Source organism: Salvia splendens, chromosome 16 (genome assembly GCF_004379255.2).
Source record: "Salvia splendens isolate huo1 chromosome 16, SspV2, whole genome shotgun sequence".
Taxonomy (NCBI): domain Eukaryota; kingdom Viridiplantae; phylum Streptophyta; class Magnoliopsida; order Lamiales; family Lamiaceae; genus Salvia; species Salvia splendens.
In genome coordinates this window covers 13,969,052-13,987,349 of record NC_056047.1, presented here as the reverse complement: position 1 = coordinate 13,987,349, position 18,298 = coordinate 13,969,052, and the positions used below count along the sequence as shown (strand labels likewise).

General features: G+C 34.2%; 2 protein-coding genes across 3 annotated transcripts; one reads left to right on the top strand and one right to left on the bottom strand.

Moving 5' to 3' along the window:
- Positions 1 to 7,130: 7,130 nt before the first annotated feature.
- LOC121772661 (pyruvate dehydrogenase E1 component subunit beta-like) lies at positions 7,131 to 9,921 on the top strand. The gene is made up of 4 exons (XM_042169850.1): positions 7,131 to 7,494; positions 7,687 to 7,769; positions 7,890 to 7,930; positions 8,651 to 9,921. The coding sequence occupies exons 1-4, from the start codon at positions 7,413 to 7,415 to the stop codon at positions 9,621 to 9,623; spliced, it is 1,179 nt and encodes a 392-aa protein (XP_042025784.1). The 5' UTR covers positions 7,131 to 7,412; the 3' UTR covers positions 9,624 to 9,921.
- A 496-nt stretch (positions 9,922 to 10,417) lies between these two features.
- On the bottom strand, positions 10,418 to 14,366 carry LOC121772073 (vesicle-associated protein 1-2-like). Of its 2 annotated transcripts, XR_006044266.1 has the most exons (11): positions 14,170 to 14,366; positions 13,982 to 14,052; positions 13,793 to 13,874; positions 13,563 to 13,675; positions 13,000 to 13,122; positions 12,879 to 12,920; positions 12,738 to 12,779; positions 12,592 to 12,633; positions 11,823 to 11,968; positions 10,752 to 11,115; positions 10,418 to 10,660 (listed from the first exon to the last, which is right to left on the bottom strand). XR_006044266.1 is itself a non-coding variant. In XM_042169023.1 (10 exons), the coding sequence occupies exons 1-10, from the start codon at positions 14,219 to 14,221 to the stop codon at positions 10,968 to 10,970; spliced, it is 861 nt and encodes a 286-aa protein (XP_042024957.1). In that variant the 5' UTR covers positions 14,222 to 14,366; the 3' UTR covers positions 10,418 to 10,967. The 2 variants fall into 2 exon arrangements, 1 of the variants encoding a protein (XP_042024957.1); XM_042169023.1 differs by having other exon boundaries at positions 10,418 to 11,115.
- Between the last annotated feature and the right edge of the window lie 3,932 nt (positions 14,367 to 18,298).

Here is an 18,298-nt window from a genome sequence, read left to right as displayed (position 1 = left end):
TTTTAAGACAACCGACGGATCAACGGTGACCGCCTCTGTCGCCGAACTCATGTAAGTAATAGACCAGCTACCGCTTCGTGATGTAGCGGACTTGAGCGTCGTTGAGCGGACCACCATTGCTGCCGATGTGAGCCGTGGAAGCATCAACGATTCAACGGAGGAGCAGTAGGAGAAGAAAAGAGCTAGCAGCAGCAGCGCGACACTGCTCCACGAAATGCAAATAATTTTTTTTGCTTCATCTCACACCAGATTGGCCAGAAATGGCTCTATTTGGCGGTGAAGCACCAATTTCCAATCAAGTCGGTCGTTGTTGTCGTCGTTGATCCGAGCTACGACAGTAGATCACAAACGAACTTACTGTCTAGTTCCTGATTTGTTTGCTACAACTCGGTGGAGCAAAGAATTCAATCATGCCCTTACTCTGAAACACTTCAAAATTGCAGCGTTTGAGCCGAATTAGAGGAATGGGGAGAGAGAGCAAGAAACCTAAAATTCTTCAGGGAAATGGCGTTTGGTATTTTTTTCATTTGGTGTGGCGCTCCAGAAGAGAAGATGTAAGGATATGGCTTGGAATATTGAAAATGTGTGGGGTTTATTTCGTCTTTTTGGCATTGAGACAGTGACCCCATTTTTAATTGTGGAACTTATTTATGTTAGAGTGAACTACATAAACCGTGTCTGACGTTTGCATTTGTTTCATTCCAGGCCCCTGACGTTTAAAAATATCGCCACAAGTCTCTGGCGTTTAACATAATCACATATCAGGTATTTGTAGCCATTTTTCAGACTAAAAGGCCCTTACGCCTTGAAGGGGTATTTCAGTCATCTTGCACCCTGTTGCAGGCTTACTCTGCAGGGAGGCGGCACTTTTGCAGAAAATAGGGTTGTACCTTTGTCAACTCAAATTGATGTTCCACGTACTGCCAATATAATCCGTCAACAATCAAATATAGTTCAAATATAGTAGTATTGTCTAATTCTAGTACTGATTCTTCATTTTTTTTCTTCTAATACCCAGTTCCTTAAAGAATTATTAATCATATTATATGTACTCCAAATAAATAAAGTTACGTGGCTGTATTTAGTCTATTGGTGAAATTACTATTAGTAATAAATTTGAAATAAAATTAGAAAATTGAAGAAGTTGGTTAAAGTCTATATTTTTAATTGTTCATTTGGAGTGTTAGTTTTTAATTTATTAGAATCACTAAGATTTAAAATAATTATGTGATGAGATTTTATACTCACATAATTATGTGTGTGTCTTGAGTTTGTTTGATAGTCTGCTACACTCACAACACACTATCTGTTACACTCACATATTTAAAAAAAATTGCAGAAAGTAAAAAAAAGAGCACTTTGTATTGGATCATGATCACAATGAAAAATACGAAAGTATGCTTTTAAAATTAAAATAAGAAAAAAGATTCAAATTCAACTATGAAATTATAAACTAATTGCCAATAAAGAACAAAAGGTGCATAACTGTTGCAGACGCATCTAAACTCCAAAAAAAAGATTTATACATATAGATATCGATGGACACGGACTCTCTAATTTGGGTCTTCAAGCGCGACTCGCTCTCTCGCAATTCCTCGACGAGGCGGAGGAGTTCGGCGGCGTCGGGAGGGCAGGGCTGGACCTGAACCGACGCGCGCGGGAAGTAGCGCGAGAAAGGGGCGGCGGAGGCCTTCTGCGGCGGCTTGGCGGTGGTTGACCACGGCGGTTTGGCGGCGGCGGCGGGCCTTTGCTTAGCTGGAGCCGCTGCTGGTTTCTGCAGCCCCATTACAGATTTCACTTTCCCAGCAACCATTGCTGCCTTAAATTCTGCTATATTGAAATGAGGCATCTTATTTTATTTATGTTTTATTGAATGGGTTATCTTATTTTATTTATGTTTCAGACCGAGAGAGTATAACATCTTATTCTGATCACACTATTTTACTAATTGGTTACAGATTTAAGAATGTGTGTACCTAATTTACTTACATGTTCTCAAAATGCATTACGCTTAATATAAGAAGAAAAAAGGCTTATGAAATTTTTGAAAGTTATTTTGATAAATCACGTCTGAAGTCCTCAATACGTGGCGTGATTGTGTGGTATGTCGACTGAACCGCCGCTGACGCACCCATCATAACTGACAGCTGACGCGCGACCGTCAAATCAAGCCAGTGGTTGCAGTCATCATGCAGAATCATTGTGGTATGACCATAATGCCCTTTTAGGGCTGAATGGTCTTTTAGTCCGAAAAACCTGATACGTGATTATGTTAAAGGCCAGAGTCTTGTGGCGATATTTTTAAAAATCAGAAGTCTGGAGTGAAACAAATAGAAACGTCAGGGATGTTTTATGTAGTTCACTCTTTATGTTATACCGAATGCATACAATTATGTGTATACAAGTGGGCCATACTAGTTTCATTTCCTTCCAGTTTCATTTCTTTGATTTCAGACTAAGACAAAACGAACACGCCCTTAGTTTATTATGTGTTGTGATCTTATATAAATACTTCATCCGTCTTCTTATAATCGGCTCGTATTCTTTTTTGAATTTCTTTGAATTATTCTTTTATAGCAAACATAACAGAAATAATTCTATTATTTTATTCTCGCCTATTTTTCTTTTTATTATCTATTTTATTCTCTTTTAAATTTTATTATAGCTTGTTTATCTATATTATTCTTAATTTATTTAATTAACTATATTTATTTTTGTATTAAAAAAATATCTCAATAATAGAGGGACGAAGAAGGAAGTATGATGCAACAAATTAGTATAGACGAACCTAGAAGCTTCATTTTTTGCTCCTATTGTTTATTTTTTAAAATTTATTACTATTTGTGTAGTATAAATACTACTCCGTGATGCAACAATAGTATGGACTGGCCTAGAGGCTAGAAGCTTCATTTAAGTATCAATTTTGGATAAATACTACTAGTATAGATGGGCTTCATTTTGTATAACTTGTTTGTTGTTTTTTTTTTTTTAAGAGGATCGGCGATGGTTCCCCATCTACCCCCAAAGTGACTCGGACCCCCGGCCTAACTGTCGGAGGTGAAGCGTTTTATCACCGAGTTGCGCTTCGTTGTCGGGATGGGAAGGAATGAGTCAGCCAACCTTACCCAAGCACGGGTCCAGACCAGTTAACCTATCAACCCAATCAAGGGGACCTAGTTAACCTATCTCCCTCAGCGCCTGGGTCCAGACCAGGACTCAAGAACCCCCGGGGAAATTATTCCCCAAGATGGGCCTCCCAGGGGTCGAATACGTGACCTCTAGAATGGCGTGATATCATTGCCCCTCAACCACTTGAGTTAGGGGGCTTGGATTTGTTGCATGTTAATAGTATAGATGGGCTTCATTTTATGTTTGTTGGATAATAATAACAAATAATTTTTGAATGGTGTTCAAATTATGCTTTTGTTAATAACGTAGAGTTATCGATATAGATGGGCTTCATTTTATGTTTGTTGGATAATAATAACAAATAATTTTTGAATGGCGTTCAAATTATGCTTTTGTTAATAACGTAGAGTTATCGATTCGATGTTATCGTTCATGATATGAAGTTTCTAAAATATCATCTCATCAGAGGGTCGATTAATTCAATGAGGAGTAATTTTTGTTAATCATGCCACTGTGTTCTTATTTGATTGATCCTATATTCTTGTGATTCACTGAATTTTGTTAATTGCTAAGTAGGAGATAATCTTAAACTACTAATTTTCCATGATTAAAAAAAACTTGCTTTTTATGATTTAAAATGTAAGTGTTCTTTTTGTGTGACTAATGTGTTACCAGTGGCGGATCCAGAATTTTTAGTTGGGGATACGATAAATAATCCTAGTGATCTGAAGTTTCAAAATTCGACGAATCTTTTATATTCTTTCTAATAGATTTTTTTCAACCAAAATCTATATCATTTTTTATTAAAAATATTTATCACTATGTAAAAGTGAGTTACTTATTGGTATTATTACCTTCCACTATTTAAAATAAATTCTCTTACATAAAGATAAATGTGTTAGGAGTTGAAAGCACTTTTTACGGTTCTATAAGATTAAAATTTTAAAGTTACTAACTCAGATAAGAAATTAAATGTATTAGATGATAATTAAATTAATTCATGAGAAATTGAGAAATGAAAAAATATGAATTGTATTAAAAAAATTTAAAAAGGGTTTACATGAATGAAATATATTAGACGGTTGGAAGAGCAAAACAAATAGATGTACTCCGTAAATGTATAATAATTAGAGGAGAGATAATTGATTTAGAAACGAAATGGAGTAATGATTTAGAATCCATAACTGCTCATAAACATGAAAATGAGAAGTTAAATGCTAAATTATACGAAATCTTGCACAGGGACAGATTCGAACCTGCGCCTCCACTAAACATAGTAGAGCTTTCTACCACTGGACCACTTGCTGTGATTTGTTTTGGAGGTACACTCGTACCCTTTTGTTCTCAAGTGGATCCGCCACTGTGTGTTACTAACATTGTAATTTTACCAGAGGAAAGAATTGAAGTCATGTAATTCACATTCCTACATGATCTAAAGCCTAGCAATAACTAAATCAGACAACGCCAATGTGCTCGTATTTTTGAAATGGCTAAATACGTAGACAAATCAAATGTAGTTTCCTTGGAATGTATTTTCTATGATCGTAAGTTATGTATGTCATTTCTTATTTTATTAATATTTTTTTATTTATCTAAAACCATTAATTGTTACTATATTCCTTTTCCATGCAGACCAATAGGATTCAAGGAACATGTCTCGGCACCTTACAAATTAAGCTTCGTGATCAAATTAGGGAGGGATCCATTGTTTCTATTTTCAATTTTTTTTGTGAGAAAAAATAGAGTCCATACTCCCATTATACAAACAAAATTATCATACCTTGGCAAGGCAGTTCGATCAGACAACATGTATATGTCAACATATTCTCAACCTTAATTTGTCACATTTTGTAACACATCCTTTACACACCATGTAGAATCTTACACACCACGTAGAATCACTCCATGTAATGGCATTCTACAGTTTCAAATTTGCCAAGAATTCAATACTACCCTTCCTATGGAACAACTCCAACAAATTTCATTCAAAGAGAAACAGTTTTATTAAAAAAGGACAGCTTTTCTTGGTTGTTATTGATCACTTAATTGTATTTTTGCCATATACATTCAAGGCATAGTTTATTAGTATTATTGTTTTGGACTATAATATATTAGTATAGTTTAATAATTATTTCAAATTGTTGTTTAGAATATTATTAATTTGTGGAGTATACTATTGATGAAACTAAAATGAAGTTTATAAATTAAATGTAATATTAATAAGTAAATCCTTATTAATATATGTGTCACTCTGTATCTATATTTTACAAGTTAAAATATAGTACATCTCTTTGAACATATATCTTCCAAAACTTATGAATGAAGTATTTTGTAATTTTGTTGATGAATTCTTAATTACTATATTTTTATATTCGTTGGTGATATTGTTTCACTATTGAATTATATATTTCTTAATTATACGTCGTTGATGTGTGTTTGCACTTTTTGTAATAGATATGTAAAAGATTTTAATTAATATTCATTATGCATAATAATTTGATATTATATACTCCCCCTTCCATAGAAGATATCATACTTACAAAGTTTTAGGAGGCTTTATTTTGTGGGTGAAGTGCAAAGGGAAAATATACTTTTTTTTATATTAATGTGAGAGAACTTTTTTATAAAAATAAAATGTGACATCTTTAGTAGGACAAACTAAAAAAGAAAAGAAGAAGATATAATGTGTCGTGCATCGCACGGGAGTGAAACTAGCTGATAATAAACACTCAACCATTACGAATTTATGAACAATAAGAGGCTGCTAACAATTAATTATTTGCATGTGTTTTACCTCAAACATACTAGTTGTTTATATTGATTAATACATTAATACATTTAGCTTTTATCATAATTCAATGCAATAATACTATTAGTATATCTCGATATTAATTATCACTATTGAAGATGTCAGGTTTATATATGGCGAAAATTTTGCAATCATCAATAAGTTAAAGCAGTAAATAATTAATACTAAGATAAAAAATAGAGTAGTAATAGAAATTTTTGGATCAGAATGTTATAAATTGGATGGGCTGATCGATCAGTTTACAAGCCATTTTGCTGAAATGAACTTGTGATAAATTCATTTTTAGGTCATTAGCCTACCTTTTTCTTGTAAATTAAAATCGATTTTTCGCATAAAATTTTGTCTTAGTGTTATTGTTGGAATACAATTTTATCAAAATCGAGCTCCAAAAGAATAAAATTTGAGGAGTCAGATCTAGTGATATGAAAAAGTCATTGAACAAGGATAATTATTTTGAAAAACTTAGGTAAATAACAGGTGAGCTACTATTGAACTGCAATTTAAGGATATGAAGTATGTCTATTCGTAACAAAATATCATTATAAATTTACAATGAATCTAAAAAAAATAATCAAAATGTGTATCTAAAAGTAGGAAAATAATATGATGCATACTTTATGTGAGTATTATCCTCGTTTGATACTTGTTTAAAGTTGTTTTTTACATATAGTTAGTTAGATTCAAATATAATAAAAAAATGTTATTAACATTTTTAATTTTATAAAAGTCATAAAAAATCAAAGTTTGATTTCTTCATTTGTCCTTCAATTAATCAGATAGAAATAATAAATTAAGCTTCAATTTTATGAATTTTTTAAAATTAAAATATTAACAACATTTTGTAAAAGCATACCATCAAAATATTCTATTTTTTATATATATCCAAATATAAAAAAGGGCATATTATTGAAAAAATAATAATAAAATTTACTAAATTTTGATTGTCCTGCAACTAAAAAAAGTAATTTGTTTTTGTGAAGTTTGATTTTATTTTAGTATTCTACGACTAATTTTCTTTTTGAAATTGTATGTAAATTGACAATCGAAAAATTATATCTTATTGATTCTATTGATGAGTTAAATGACGTAGGAGTAATATATTTATAATAAAAACGACTTCTTTAATTGTAAAACATCACCAATATATAGCAAGTAAGCAATTGAATTTTTTAAAATAATTTGATCACCACCATTGATTTTGACCTATAGTTTTTTCGGCATTCACACAGCGCTATGCCGCTATCAAAAAAAAAATCAAAGAGCAAGAAAATACAGATAGATCGTCATTGGAATCATCGTCATTGCTATATGTCCTGAATCTTTGCTCAAATCTGGCCACCTATTTGCGTTTGCATCTCCGCCTCCCCAATTTCTCTCTCCCTAGCCACTTTTTCCGCCTTACCACCCTGCTTCTGATCTCTCTCCACCCTCACAACTTCAAACGCATACTACATTTGTAGAGACAGAAGCTTCAATGGAAGCTTCATTTGGAGTTTCATCGGCCGCAGCTGCCAACGCCGTCAATTCGCCTGCGCTCTCTCCCCCTTCTCTTCCATGTACATAACCTCTCCTTCTCTGAATCTTATTTTTGCTCATGTAAAAATTCAGATACTAGTAATATATAGTAACTGAAATTACTAGATTTTTTATAGCTGAATCTTAGTTTTGCTCATGTATAATTTAAATACTGTTATAAATGATTGGATTCCACGTTGTATTCCGCTGTTCACGTTTTGTTGGTTTCACAGTCATCAGATCTGAGGCGAGGCCGATCTCCTGGCGAGTTGATAAATCTCGCAAGGCTGGGAAAATCACTACTAAGGCAGTTGCGGTTAGTATTGCGTAGTTAGGCTTGTTGCTGCATCAATTTCTTTATTGCATTCAATGTAAATTATTTGGTTTGTACTTGGGCATGGTCGACCTATGTATTGTTTCATTTTTTGGTATCCAGGCACAGGCTGAAAATCCTGCATCAGCGGCTTCCAAACCAGGGTAAGGCTTTTCGTTGTTAACTTTGCATATGGCTTCTGTTTTGTCTCTTTGGCACAATGTCAGTCATGTGCTGGTTATAGTTATAAGTTCCCATGTTAATCAAACGATAGGCTTCTAAACATATGATGTTTTATGGAGTGGCTAAACCTTTCTCCTTTTTTCGTTAAGAACCAGCATATTCTAATAACTGACATCTAATGCGAGCACTTCATGTGTTAATCAACTGTGAGCACTTCGTGTGTGATAAGAATTAGCTTTAACTCCTAACAAGACAAAGATAGAGTTAATAACTGACATCTAATGCATATTTTGGCTGCTGGCTGTAAAGTATTACGTTTTGCAAAGTTCAGGCTGCATATTGCAACAAAACAACTTAGTTTGCAAAGTTTAAAAATGGCCATAGTTTGGGTGGCAATATTTTTCCCTTGAAGTGCATGTTTTCTTGTTCACATTAAAGATCTTTCTAATCAATGTAAGTATAAATTTCTGATTATAATTTTAAATGAATTGGTGGAATTGTGTGAACACATGTGAGATTCTATACTCAAGCTATTGCAGTGTTGGAGACATTTATATATGGTGATGCAATCATGTTTATCTCTTTAATTTGCAATTGTGTTTCATATTATTCTCTGTTGATCTGGTCGCAAATCCTTGAATGATGCATTGTGGGTGATACCTCAAATATGTCATTCAAATTTTGGATTTCGATATTTCTAGGCATGAAGTGCTGCTGTTTGAAGCCCTTAGAGAAGGACTGGAGGAAGAAATGGAGAGGGATCCCCGAGTTTGTATATTTGGTGAAGATGTGGGACATTATGGTGGTTCATACAAGGTCAGCAAGGGTCTTGCTGACAAGTATGGAGATCTGAGGGTGCTTGATACACCCATTGCTGAAAACTCTTTTACTGGCATGGCCGTTGGGGCAGCTATGACAGGTCTAAGGCCAGTCGTTGAGGGCATGAACATGGGATTTCTTCTCTTGGCATTCAACCAAATATCTGACAACTGTGGCATGTTGCACTACACCTCAGGGGGGCAATTCACGATTCCAACTGTCATCCGAGGGCCAGGAGGAGTTGGACGCCAACTTGGGGCCGAGCATTCACAGAGGCTCGAGTCCTACTTCCAGTCAATCCCCGGAATACAGATGGTTGCCTGTTCGACCCCATACAATGCCAAGGGTCTGATGAAGGCTGCCATCCGCAGTGAGAACCCCGTGGTTCTGTTCGAACATGTGCTCCTATACAACTTAAAGGAAAGAATTCCAGATGAAGAGTATGTAGTGTCACTAGAAGAAGCAGAGATGGTGAGGCCCGGTGAGCATGTTACGATCTTAACATACTCTAGGATGCGATACCATGTCATGCAAGCTGCCAAGACTCTGGTTAACAAAGGCTATGACCCAGAAGTGATCGACATTAGATCTTTGAAGCCCTTTGATCTCTACACAATCGGAAACTCCATTAAGAAAACGCACAAGGTATTAATCGTTGAGGAGTGCATGAGAACAGGTGGTATTGGGGCCAGCCTTACCGCTGCAATAAATGAGAATTTCAACGACTATTTGGACGCACCAATTGTTTGCCTCTCGTCGCAGGACGTGCCTACTCCTTATGCTGGGACGTTGGAGGAGTGGACTGTTGTCCAACCTGGACAGATTGTAACGGCTGTTGAGCAGCTCTGCCGGTAGCTTTTAAAGACCTCTCTCTGCCTCTGCATTGCTACTGTTTCAGCAGTATCGCTTTTCATCACAATGGAGTTAACCTTTTCCTATTGAATAGTGTGCTTGTTATTAGCTGTTAGATCAGTTAATTAAATTATTGTGAACGTCTCTCTATGTCAAGTGTTGCTCCAGATGAGGCGCCTTATCTTATTCGAAGAAGATTGTATGGCCTCTATGCGTTGGAGAAAATCGGTAGTAATTTTTTGTGAACTTGTTTATTTTAGTTATTTTTCCTATGCTGGACTTTACTTCTCTTCGAATTGAACTTGATAAAGAATGTATTTGTAACCCCTTGAATAGGTTAGTTCGACCATTTGTCAATAATTTTTGCATCGCGATTTTTAATTGTATTAAACTACGTTAAAGTTGAACTAGACTCATGTAGTGCTGCCTTAGGGCCAGGTGATACCCATCGGTTCGAACCTTAAGGATATCAACAACGCTGCCTCAGTAGCATGTTGTTCTCGGATGAAAGGTGCAAGGGACGAGTGGGAGGTGGCTGTTTTGGTGAGATAGTACGCAATGGTGTGCCATTTATCTCACAGCATACCATGTTACCGTCTCGACCAATCTCGTGGTGCGTGTGTCACACATGCTGCCGAAGCGTATTGCTTTGAATTAGCTATGGTTTTTTTTTTATCTCAACACAATGTTTTCAATTTTCTTTTTCATTTTATACTCTCACATCAATTCAGCGTTTGAATGAACGAACCGTAGTGAAGTTTGTTTTTACTTTTCACATCACACAGATCAAAAAAGAGTTTATGTCAAAAGTATGCTATGCACATTAAGCAAAAAAATGCAACTCCAGATGTTAAGCTTCAAATAAGCTTTGAATGAACAAACAACACAAATTCAAGGCTATTTTAAGAAGCAATGATACTATTACAAACAATTTGGTTCTCAATCTATTACAAACTAAGTAACGAACAATTTGGTCTGCACTGCTCGAGAAAATGCAACTTCAGGCATTGCGTATTGGGGAAGAGCTTGAATGAACAAAACTGCACAAACTCGAACAAAATGATGTTTTCAGGATAATGATTCAAGTGAAGAATCAATAACATATTAACATGGTGGCAAAAATAGTACCACCTTTCAGTGTGGGTGTGGCTCTCATTTACGTGCGTGGCAAATGTTTGACATCACTATCTGTAGTCTATTCCATTGTAATAATATACGCTGTCTAAAAGAAAACATGTACAAAACTCCAAATTCTTCTAATTTGCATGCAGGCATAGCTTGACATGGAATGCTTACTTCTTTTCATAACCATGTTTATCAATAACATTGACACAAGAAGGCAGAGTGCTACGTAAGGCCTGTGTTTTCCTTGCGCCCAAATAGAATATACATGACGATATGCAGAAGAGTTTTCACTATCCAGTCTTCAACAGAGTCAGACACCAATTTCTTCATCATCTTTATAATCACCATCGCCACAAACATTACCAGACTCCTGTAACCATAAAACTCAAATCTGATTACAACTTATAATGGTTGAAGGGGCAGAGAGTTTCCATCTATCCAGCATGACCGAGAATGTTAAGAACCAACAAATTTGACTGAGACAACAGAAGTCCCTTTTAGAATACTAATAAAGTTCATGCTTAGTGTAACCTATCTTCTAAAAGAAACAAATTTGCCATTTGCAAAGGTTTGTAGGTGAATGATGATGAACTGTTGTTGCAGAACTAAGGGGGTGTTTGGAGGGCTTACAAGTTGTAAAAATGGCGGGATAATTGAACTTATAAGGTACAAAGTGAATACTAAGTTAAAGAGTAAAAATAGAATATAAATGGAATTGAAAGTGTATATAGTTAGATTTTCTTTTGCAGAAAAATTGTTGCTTATACGAATATGAAACCTTAAATTGGGGTTCGGGAATTTATGTTTTGGGGAGCTTATTTTGCTAAACACTTTGCAAGATCTTATAAGCTCCTAAACAGTTTATAAGTTGTTTTAAGGAGCTTACAAGCTCAGCCAAACACCCTCTAAGAAGACGGGCTCAACACTTTCGGGGGATTACTCAACACTGGCCTAGACTAATAACCAACCAAGCAAAATCCTCGGTGAAATGCCAAGCTAGGTCCAAAATATTAGAGAATAAAGGAAATAGTATCCCAGTTATATATGCAAAGCAAACATAGACTTAGAGTTGAATACCAGATCCATGATATCGTCTGTTTCATGAGGTATAAGAAGACTAAAATCAGCAAGCTACCAATGACCTCCCTTAGAATTGATTCACCAGTGCAATTGCTGATAAAGCGCTTGAGAATTGAGTCACCACTACAAGTGATATCCTTTTCCTGCAAGATACATTGAACATTGTGTTGCAGAAGGATCAGACAACACTTAGTAAGAATGATAATGTGAAGTTAACTGCTAGCACTATCCTACACCACAGACATGTGCATGGTATTGCTGGTCAAATACAATATAAATAAAGAAATGTATGGACTTATTTCGATATGTGTAGTTGATAGATTCATGAAAGGTTCTTAAAGACAAATAACTGAGAGTGCATCTTCAGTCCTGTTTTTATTTTTTCATAAATAAACCAGAATAATTAGAAATGGGTAAAAGAACAAAAACATAAATTTTCATTCTACAGCATTGAAAGACTAGGAAGATTATATATATCACTCAAGAAACCTAACAGTTGCAGCAATAAAAATCCCAAAAGTTAAAATGGTTAAACAGATGATTGTTGAATCATTGCATCTTTTCTGAAACCTCATAACACTTCAAAAGCAAGTTAGTCATCATGACTTCAATGGAACAACTACAATACTTAAACATGCTGAAATGTGACCCCCGCACTTTTTATTCCACTCAACTTAAGACAAGGCGTGATTAAACTAAGAGAAATATCGAAGATTAAGCTTTCACTATGAATCAATGAAAGGGGTGCAAGAAAATGAAAGTCTACCTGTTTGCCATTGCTATGAAGTTCGTTAACATTGTTGATAACCTGCATTATGCATAAACCCAAAAGAAGTTGTCATCATCCCCACTTTGTGTATTGATATTTGTGAGTGGAGAAAACAAATATGCGAGAGTAAAATGGCTTTTCACCCGCAAATTATTGTCATGAGAATCAGTGACAGAGCTAGCGACCTGCAATAACAAAAAAAAAGCACAAGTCACTATCCCAGCTAACCAGATCATGCCCATGGAGTGGAAAATAAATCGGCAAGAGAGAAACATATTTTTTACCCGTAAACCATTCTCATCAGGTTCCATATGAGGTCTAGTAACCTGGAGTAACCAACCAAAAGATGAAGTGGTTATCCTGGCTTTGAAAATCAAGTAAATCTCTAAATTTTAATAAGCCAACCTCAGGAGCAGATACATCTGTACTTTCAATGACAGATGTGGGTGAAGATTCTGTTGGCCTACTGTAATTGACTCGTAGTATGAACTCTTGAATAGGAATAGGATGTCCGGACTCCTTATCAAACTACATAATCCATATAAACCAACAAAGTTACAAAAATAATGAACCAGAAAGTTAACTAACATATAAACACGAAAAGCATTTTTTTAATAAATGAAATTTGGGGGGTTTTTTTTTTAATTCAAAATTCAAAATCATCAAAGTAATAGTATATCTACCGATACAAAATAAACCTCCTCCAAAAAAGGCCAATAGCAAATGCTGAACTCAATATATTTCTGAAAGAATGAAACATACCCCCATCTAAAATAAACTACTAGCAGACTTCTATGCGAAATAAACAAGTAACAAAGATTAACAACTAATGATAATGCAGGGAACTATCTCTAAATATTGTACATATTTTTAACCAACATATTTGGAAGCACTCATCACAATCAGGCCAAGCATGTAGTCGTTAAAATACAAGCATCAGAAAGGCGAACATCAGACTAAGCATTTACCAGTTTCCGAGCATCTTCCACGGTTGTATCAGGAGCTGCAGCTACACTTTCAATCATGAACTTGTCCTTGGACCTCACACTGTGCAGAGATTCCCTCAGGGCTCGCATTGTCACTACAAAATGCGCCAAGTTGAGTTCTTTCAAAATGATGCAAGAATAAAAGGAACAATCTCAAACTAAATGGCTCCTTGATGCTTATATCCATTTTAGGAAAACAATAAAATAAGAACCTTTGATTTCACAAGTTGATTGAGGCAACAGAATTCCAATTCTTGGTCGAACCACATAATATCTCGGATTAGTGGACTTGAGCTGAACACATAGCCCACAAACAGAGGCAACTATGTTACATATTTTCACAAAAAACGAAACATCACACATCATGAAAAATTAATCGGAATAAGAACAAATAAACCCACCTTGAAAGCAACATAATTGTCGGTTTTATTCAACAATCGGACAGAAGATGATAGCTGTCTGTTCTGATCAACTGAGCAAACACAACAACCCGATAACAGCAACCGGTTAGTATGAGATTATCAAACCCAAGAAAGAAGCTACAATCGAAACCGAAAAAAGGTCAAACTGCGATAAAGATGAAACTTACATTGGAAACTCAGCTCCGGAGGATCGTAATTGAGCAACACCTCTGAGCTCATTTCTCTCCACAATCTACTTGTTAATCGAATTAGGGTTTTGCATACAAAAAGGTTTCTTTCAGTTTGGTGAAATAAGAATTCGAGGCAGTAGCAAAGCAACCATGTTGACGACGACCGCAAAATTGTGGCACATATTTTAATCGCTTATTCACTAAATAAGTATCATCACATTCAAGGTTAACGAATTTACTCTGAGATCAAATTTTGACTACGTCAACAATACACAAGAATTAATATTATGCTTATTTTTAAATGAACAAAATTACCAATACTCAACATCGAATTAATAATTATGATCACATAACATACATTAGTGCACACTAATATTTAATATTTTGAGAAATTTAAACTGGATCAATTTTAGTTATCAAGTAGTATAACAATATTACTCTATTAGTTACATATTTATGTTTTTATTAGTATAAAATGATTTTAAGATGTAATATAACTATTCCATTAACATCTATTTAGCCACGAGTTTGGATGCATAATCAGTAAAAGTAAAAGAGATGAAGAAAGGATAGTGGAAATAGTGTTATTGAGCGAGGTCACATTATTATCAGTGTAGTTGAATTTTTAAAATAAAATGTTTTTTAGAAAAGGACTAAGAATGAAATAATTCATACACCCTCCGTCCCTGAAAGTTTATTCTATTTTTCCATTTTCGTTCGTCCCACAAAATTTGTCTCATTTCACATTTTATCATTTTTTGTAGTGGACCCCGTATTACACTAACCCATTTCTACTCACATTTTATTATAAAATTAATATATAAAAGTAGGATCCACGTTCCATTAATTTTTTTAAAATCATTTTTTATTATATTTCTTAAAATCTGTGTCGAGTCAAAGTAAGACAATATTTAGGGGACGGAGTGAGTGCTTTGAGACGAATGGATTGGAGTATAAAATATGCAATTGCTGACTGAGAGAAAAATTAACCAAGTTGAACTTCTAGAAATGAAAATTATGGATTCATTGTTCTGATGCCCAAGTTTACAGATATGGGTTTGGGCTTGCTTTTAATTATTATTGTATTGGGTCCAAATCACTAACCGTATACACTTAAAATAACCTCAAATGAAATTCTAGCTATGAGTACACGTCATGTTCTAGGGCAGTGATAAAAATGTAAATTCTATATATTGTATAAACTTTAAATTATGATTTGGGCTATTAGAAGATGTCAACATGACAAAATAATAGTAACAAAAAATGTCAACACAGTTTCAACACAATGTCAACACAACATCAACCGTTGACATTGTATTGACATTTTTCGTTGCAATTATTTTGTTATCTGTTGACATTTTCTAACGGTTCATATCATAGTTTGCAGTTTGTACAATATTCAGAGTTTGCATTTGATTACATCCTTCATGTCTATTTATTGATTTATACATATATTATATGTCAAGCTGAAAAATAAATTTTGATTTTTATATAGAAAGAACAGAAACAAAATATGATAATTTTCACATGCTGGACTGGACATTATTAATCTAGAATCTTGTAGAAGCCCATAATATTATTAACTTTTCATCTTAAAGTGGGCCTGAACATTAAACCAGCCCACTAATTTTATATGAATAAACCAGCCTAGACACTTAACTTTGCAGAATGGTGCCCTTGTAAACTCTAGTGGAGCCAGTGGTCCAACACTGATCAGTGACCAAGCCCCTGTTGGAACGTCGACTTTGCCCGTGCTGGTCCAAGACATACACAAACACAAAATACTAATAATTCAAAATATACAGAAATCCAAAGGTGGAATACGACCGGACAAGGATGGGCACGGTCATACACTTAGGGGGTGTTCGGTTGTTAAGATTAAATCTCATGATTAAATATGTATCATGTTTGGTTCATAAGATTGAACCCTTCTAACTTAATCCTAGATGGATAGTCTCATGATAATTAGTCATAGCCTCCCCTCTCCAACTAAAATAATCCCACAACTTAATCCTAGATGGATATTCTCATGATATTAGTTATGACAACCGAACGCCACCTTAATAAACTTAGTGTGTCATGCACACTACTGTGTATCCTTAAACCCCTAAATTAATCATGCGTTCATGTAAACCATAAACTATGTTCTCAACACTAAAATTTCATCGGATAAACGTAAATGTATTATTAGATAAATTAAAAATCACAAATATAACATGTCAATTGGAAAAGGAATTTGTGTTTTTAGGAACATATGTCGTGTTCTGAAAACATGCATCAATTTTCAAAATTAGCATAATGGAACATTTGTTCTTCCAGTTTTTGGCGTGCTTCCAAATGAAGCCATTTTTTGTTGTTGTGGGGAGTAATTTATGTTTTACCACGTCAGTTGTCGAGAATAATAAATGTGAATATTCAATGCATGACTTGGTTGGTTTAAGATTTTGTATGTGTTGCTCTAAAAAAGAAAAGGAAAAAGTGCTTAAAATACATGTCACTCTTATTCACTTGTAAATTATGTGTTTTTAAGGGTCAGATTTAACTTAATTTGTTTACAATATTTTTTTTGTTATTGCCAGTATTTTAACCATTCAATATATTAATGAGTTTGTGGAGTTACAAAATTACGTGTCAAAAACTAAATGTTTCGTATTTATTGTGACATATGGAGTATTATACATGTATGTGTAGTTTTCATATTTATTGGGGCAGATAGAATATTAGTTTAAACATGCATGTGTAGATATGGAATGTACACACTACTACACAATGCTAGTAGTTTTCATATTTATTGGGGCAGATAGAATATTAGTTTAAACATGCATGTGTAGATATGGAATGTACACACTACTACACAATGCTACATGATCAATAGTTGATACTTGATGGGATCAGATGACCCACTCAAAGACTTGAGAGCCTAAAGGGCATTGATATGAGATGCTTTTTGAAAGTGTATTTTGTTATCAAGACAGGAACGTCGGTTGGAAGATATAGTCTATCATTTAACTAAGAAAGTGATCAACTAGTACTTTTGATGTTACTAGACATTTAATTAATAGGTTATGTAATTGAAAATTAATGAAATCTTTATCCTATAATTTCTTTGTTTAAGTGTTCCATCTCAATTATCTTTTATCATTTTGTTAATATTAGGTAATAAGAACTCCTATTTATTCGTTATCCAGATAGCGTAAGAGATCCGAGTAGCGTTATTTAGAGTCTCATATAATCTATTTTGATACGGTACGCGTACTTTACCTTTAAACTATATTATAATAACTCCCTCCGTCTCACAATAAGAGTCCTATTTTGTCATTTCGGTACGTCCCACAATAAAAGTCGTATATCACTTTTACCATAAATGATAAGTAGGCCTTACATTCCACCAGCTTATTCCACTTACATTTTATTAGCATATTCACTCGAAGTCAATTTTTAAATCTAATAAAAATAGTGCATCGCAAAAATGCGAAAAATGAGTTTATTTATTTTCATTTAAAGTTAAATGACAGTTAATACATTTCATCCTAAAATGATTAGAAAAATCATAGCATAATATATTAGCCATAGATAAACAAATCAAACATTTAATTATTTTAGTTATATGTATGGTTTTCTAGGCCTGCAATGTTTTGGACCTGACGGCCGACTTGTGGCTCCAATTCATTTGGTGGTTTAGTTGTATATTTACATAGTAAATTAGTTACTAAAAAATTCAAAACAAAACAAAACAAAAAAAAGGAAGCCGAGTAAGTCAAAATCGAATGGCTTTGTTTTCGCTAATTTAACAATGCCTTTTATTTACAATAAAAATACAAGTTACTGAATTTTTTAATTGCATTCTAATGGCTAGCATGCTACCTTACATTTTATAATTAAGGAGTCATAATCTGTAACGATAAGGAATTACGTGGACCGATATAAATATATATGTGACAATTCCCTAAGCTTCATATTGATTTTAAAAATAAATGGCATTTTTTATTCCACTGGTAAGACGACCCTTGTCAATTTGATTTATTCAGTTACCTAACGTTGATAATTCAAGTAATGGCTTCCTAGAAAAATATTTAAGCATTATATAAGACTATAAGTTATCAAACTGAGTCATACATAGCCCCTG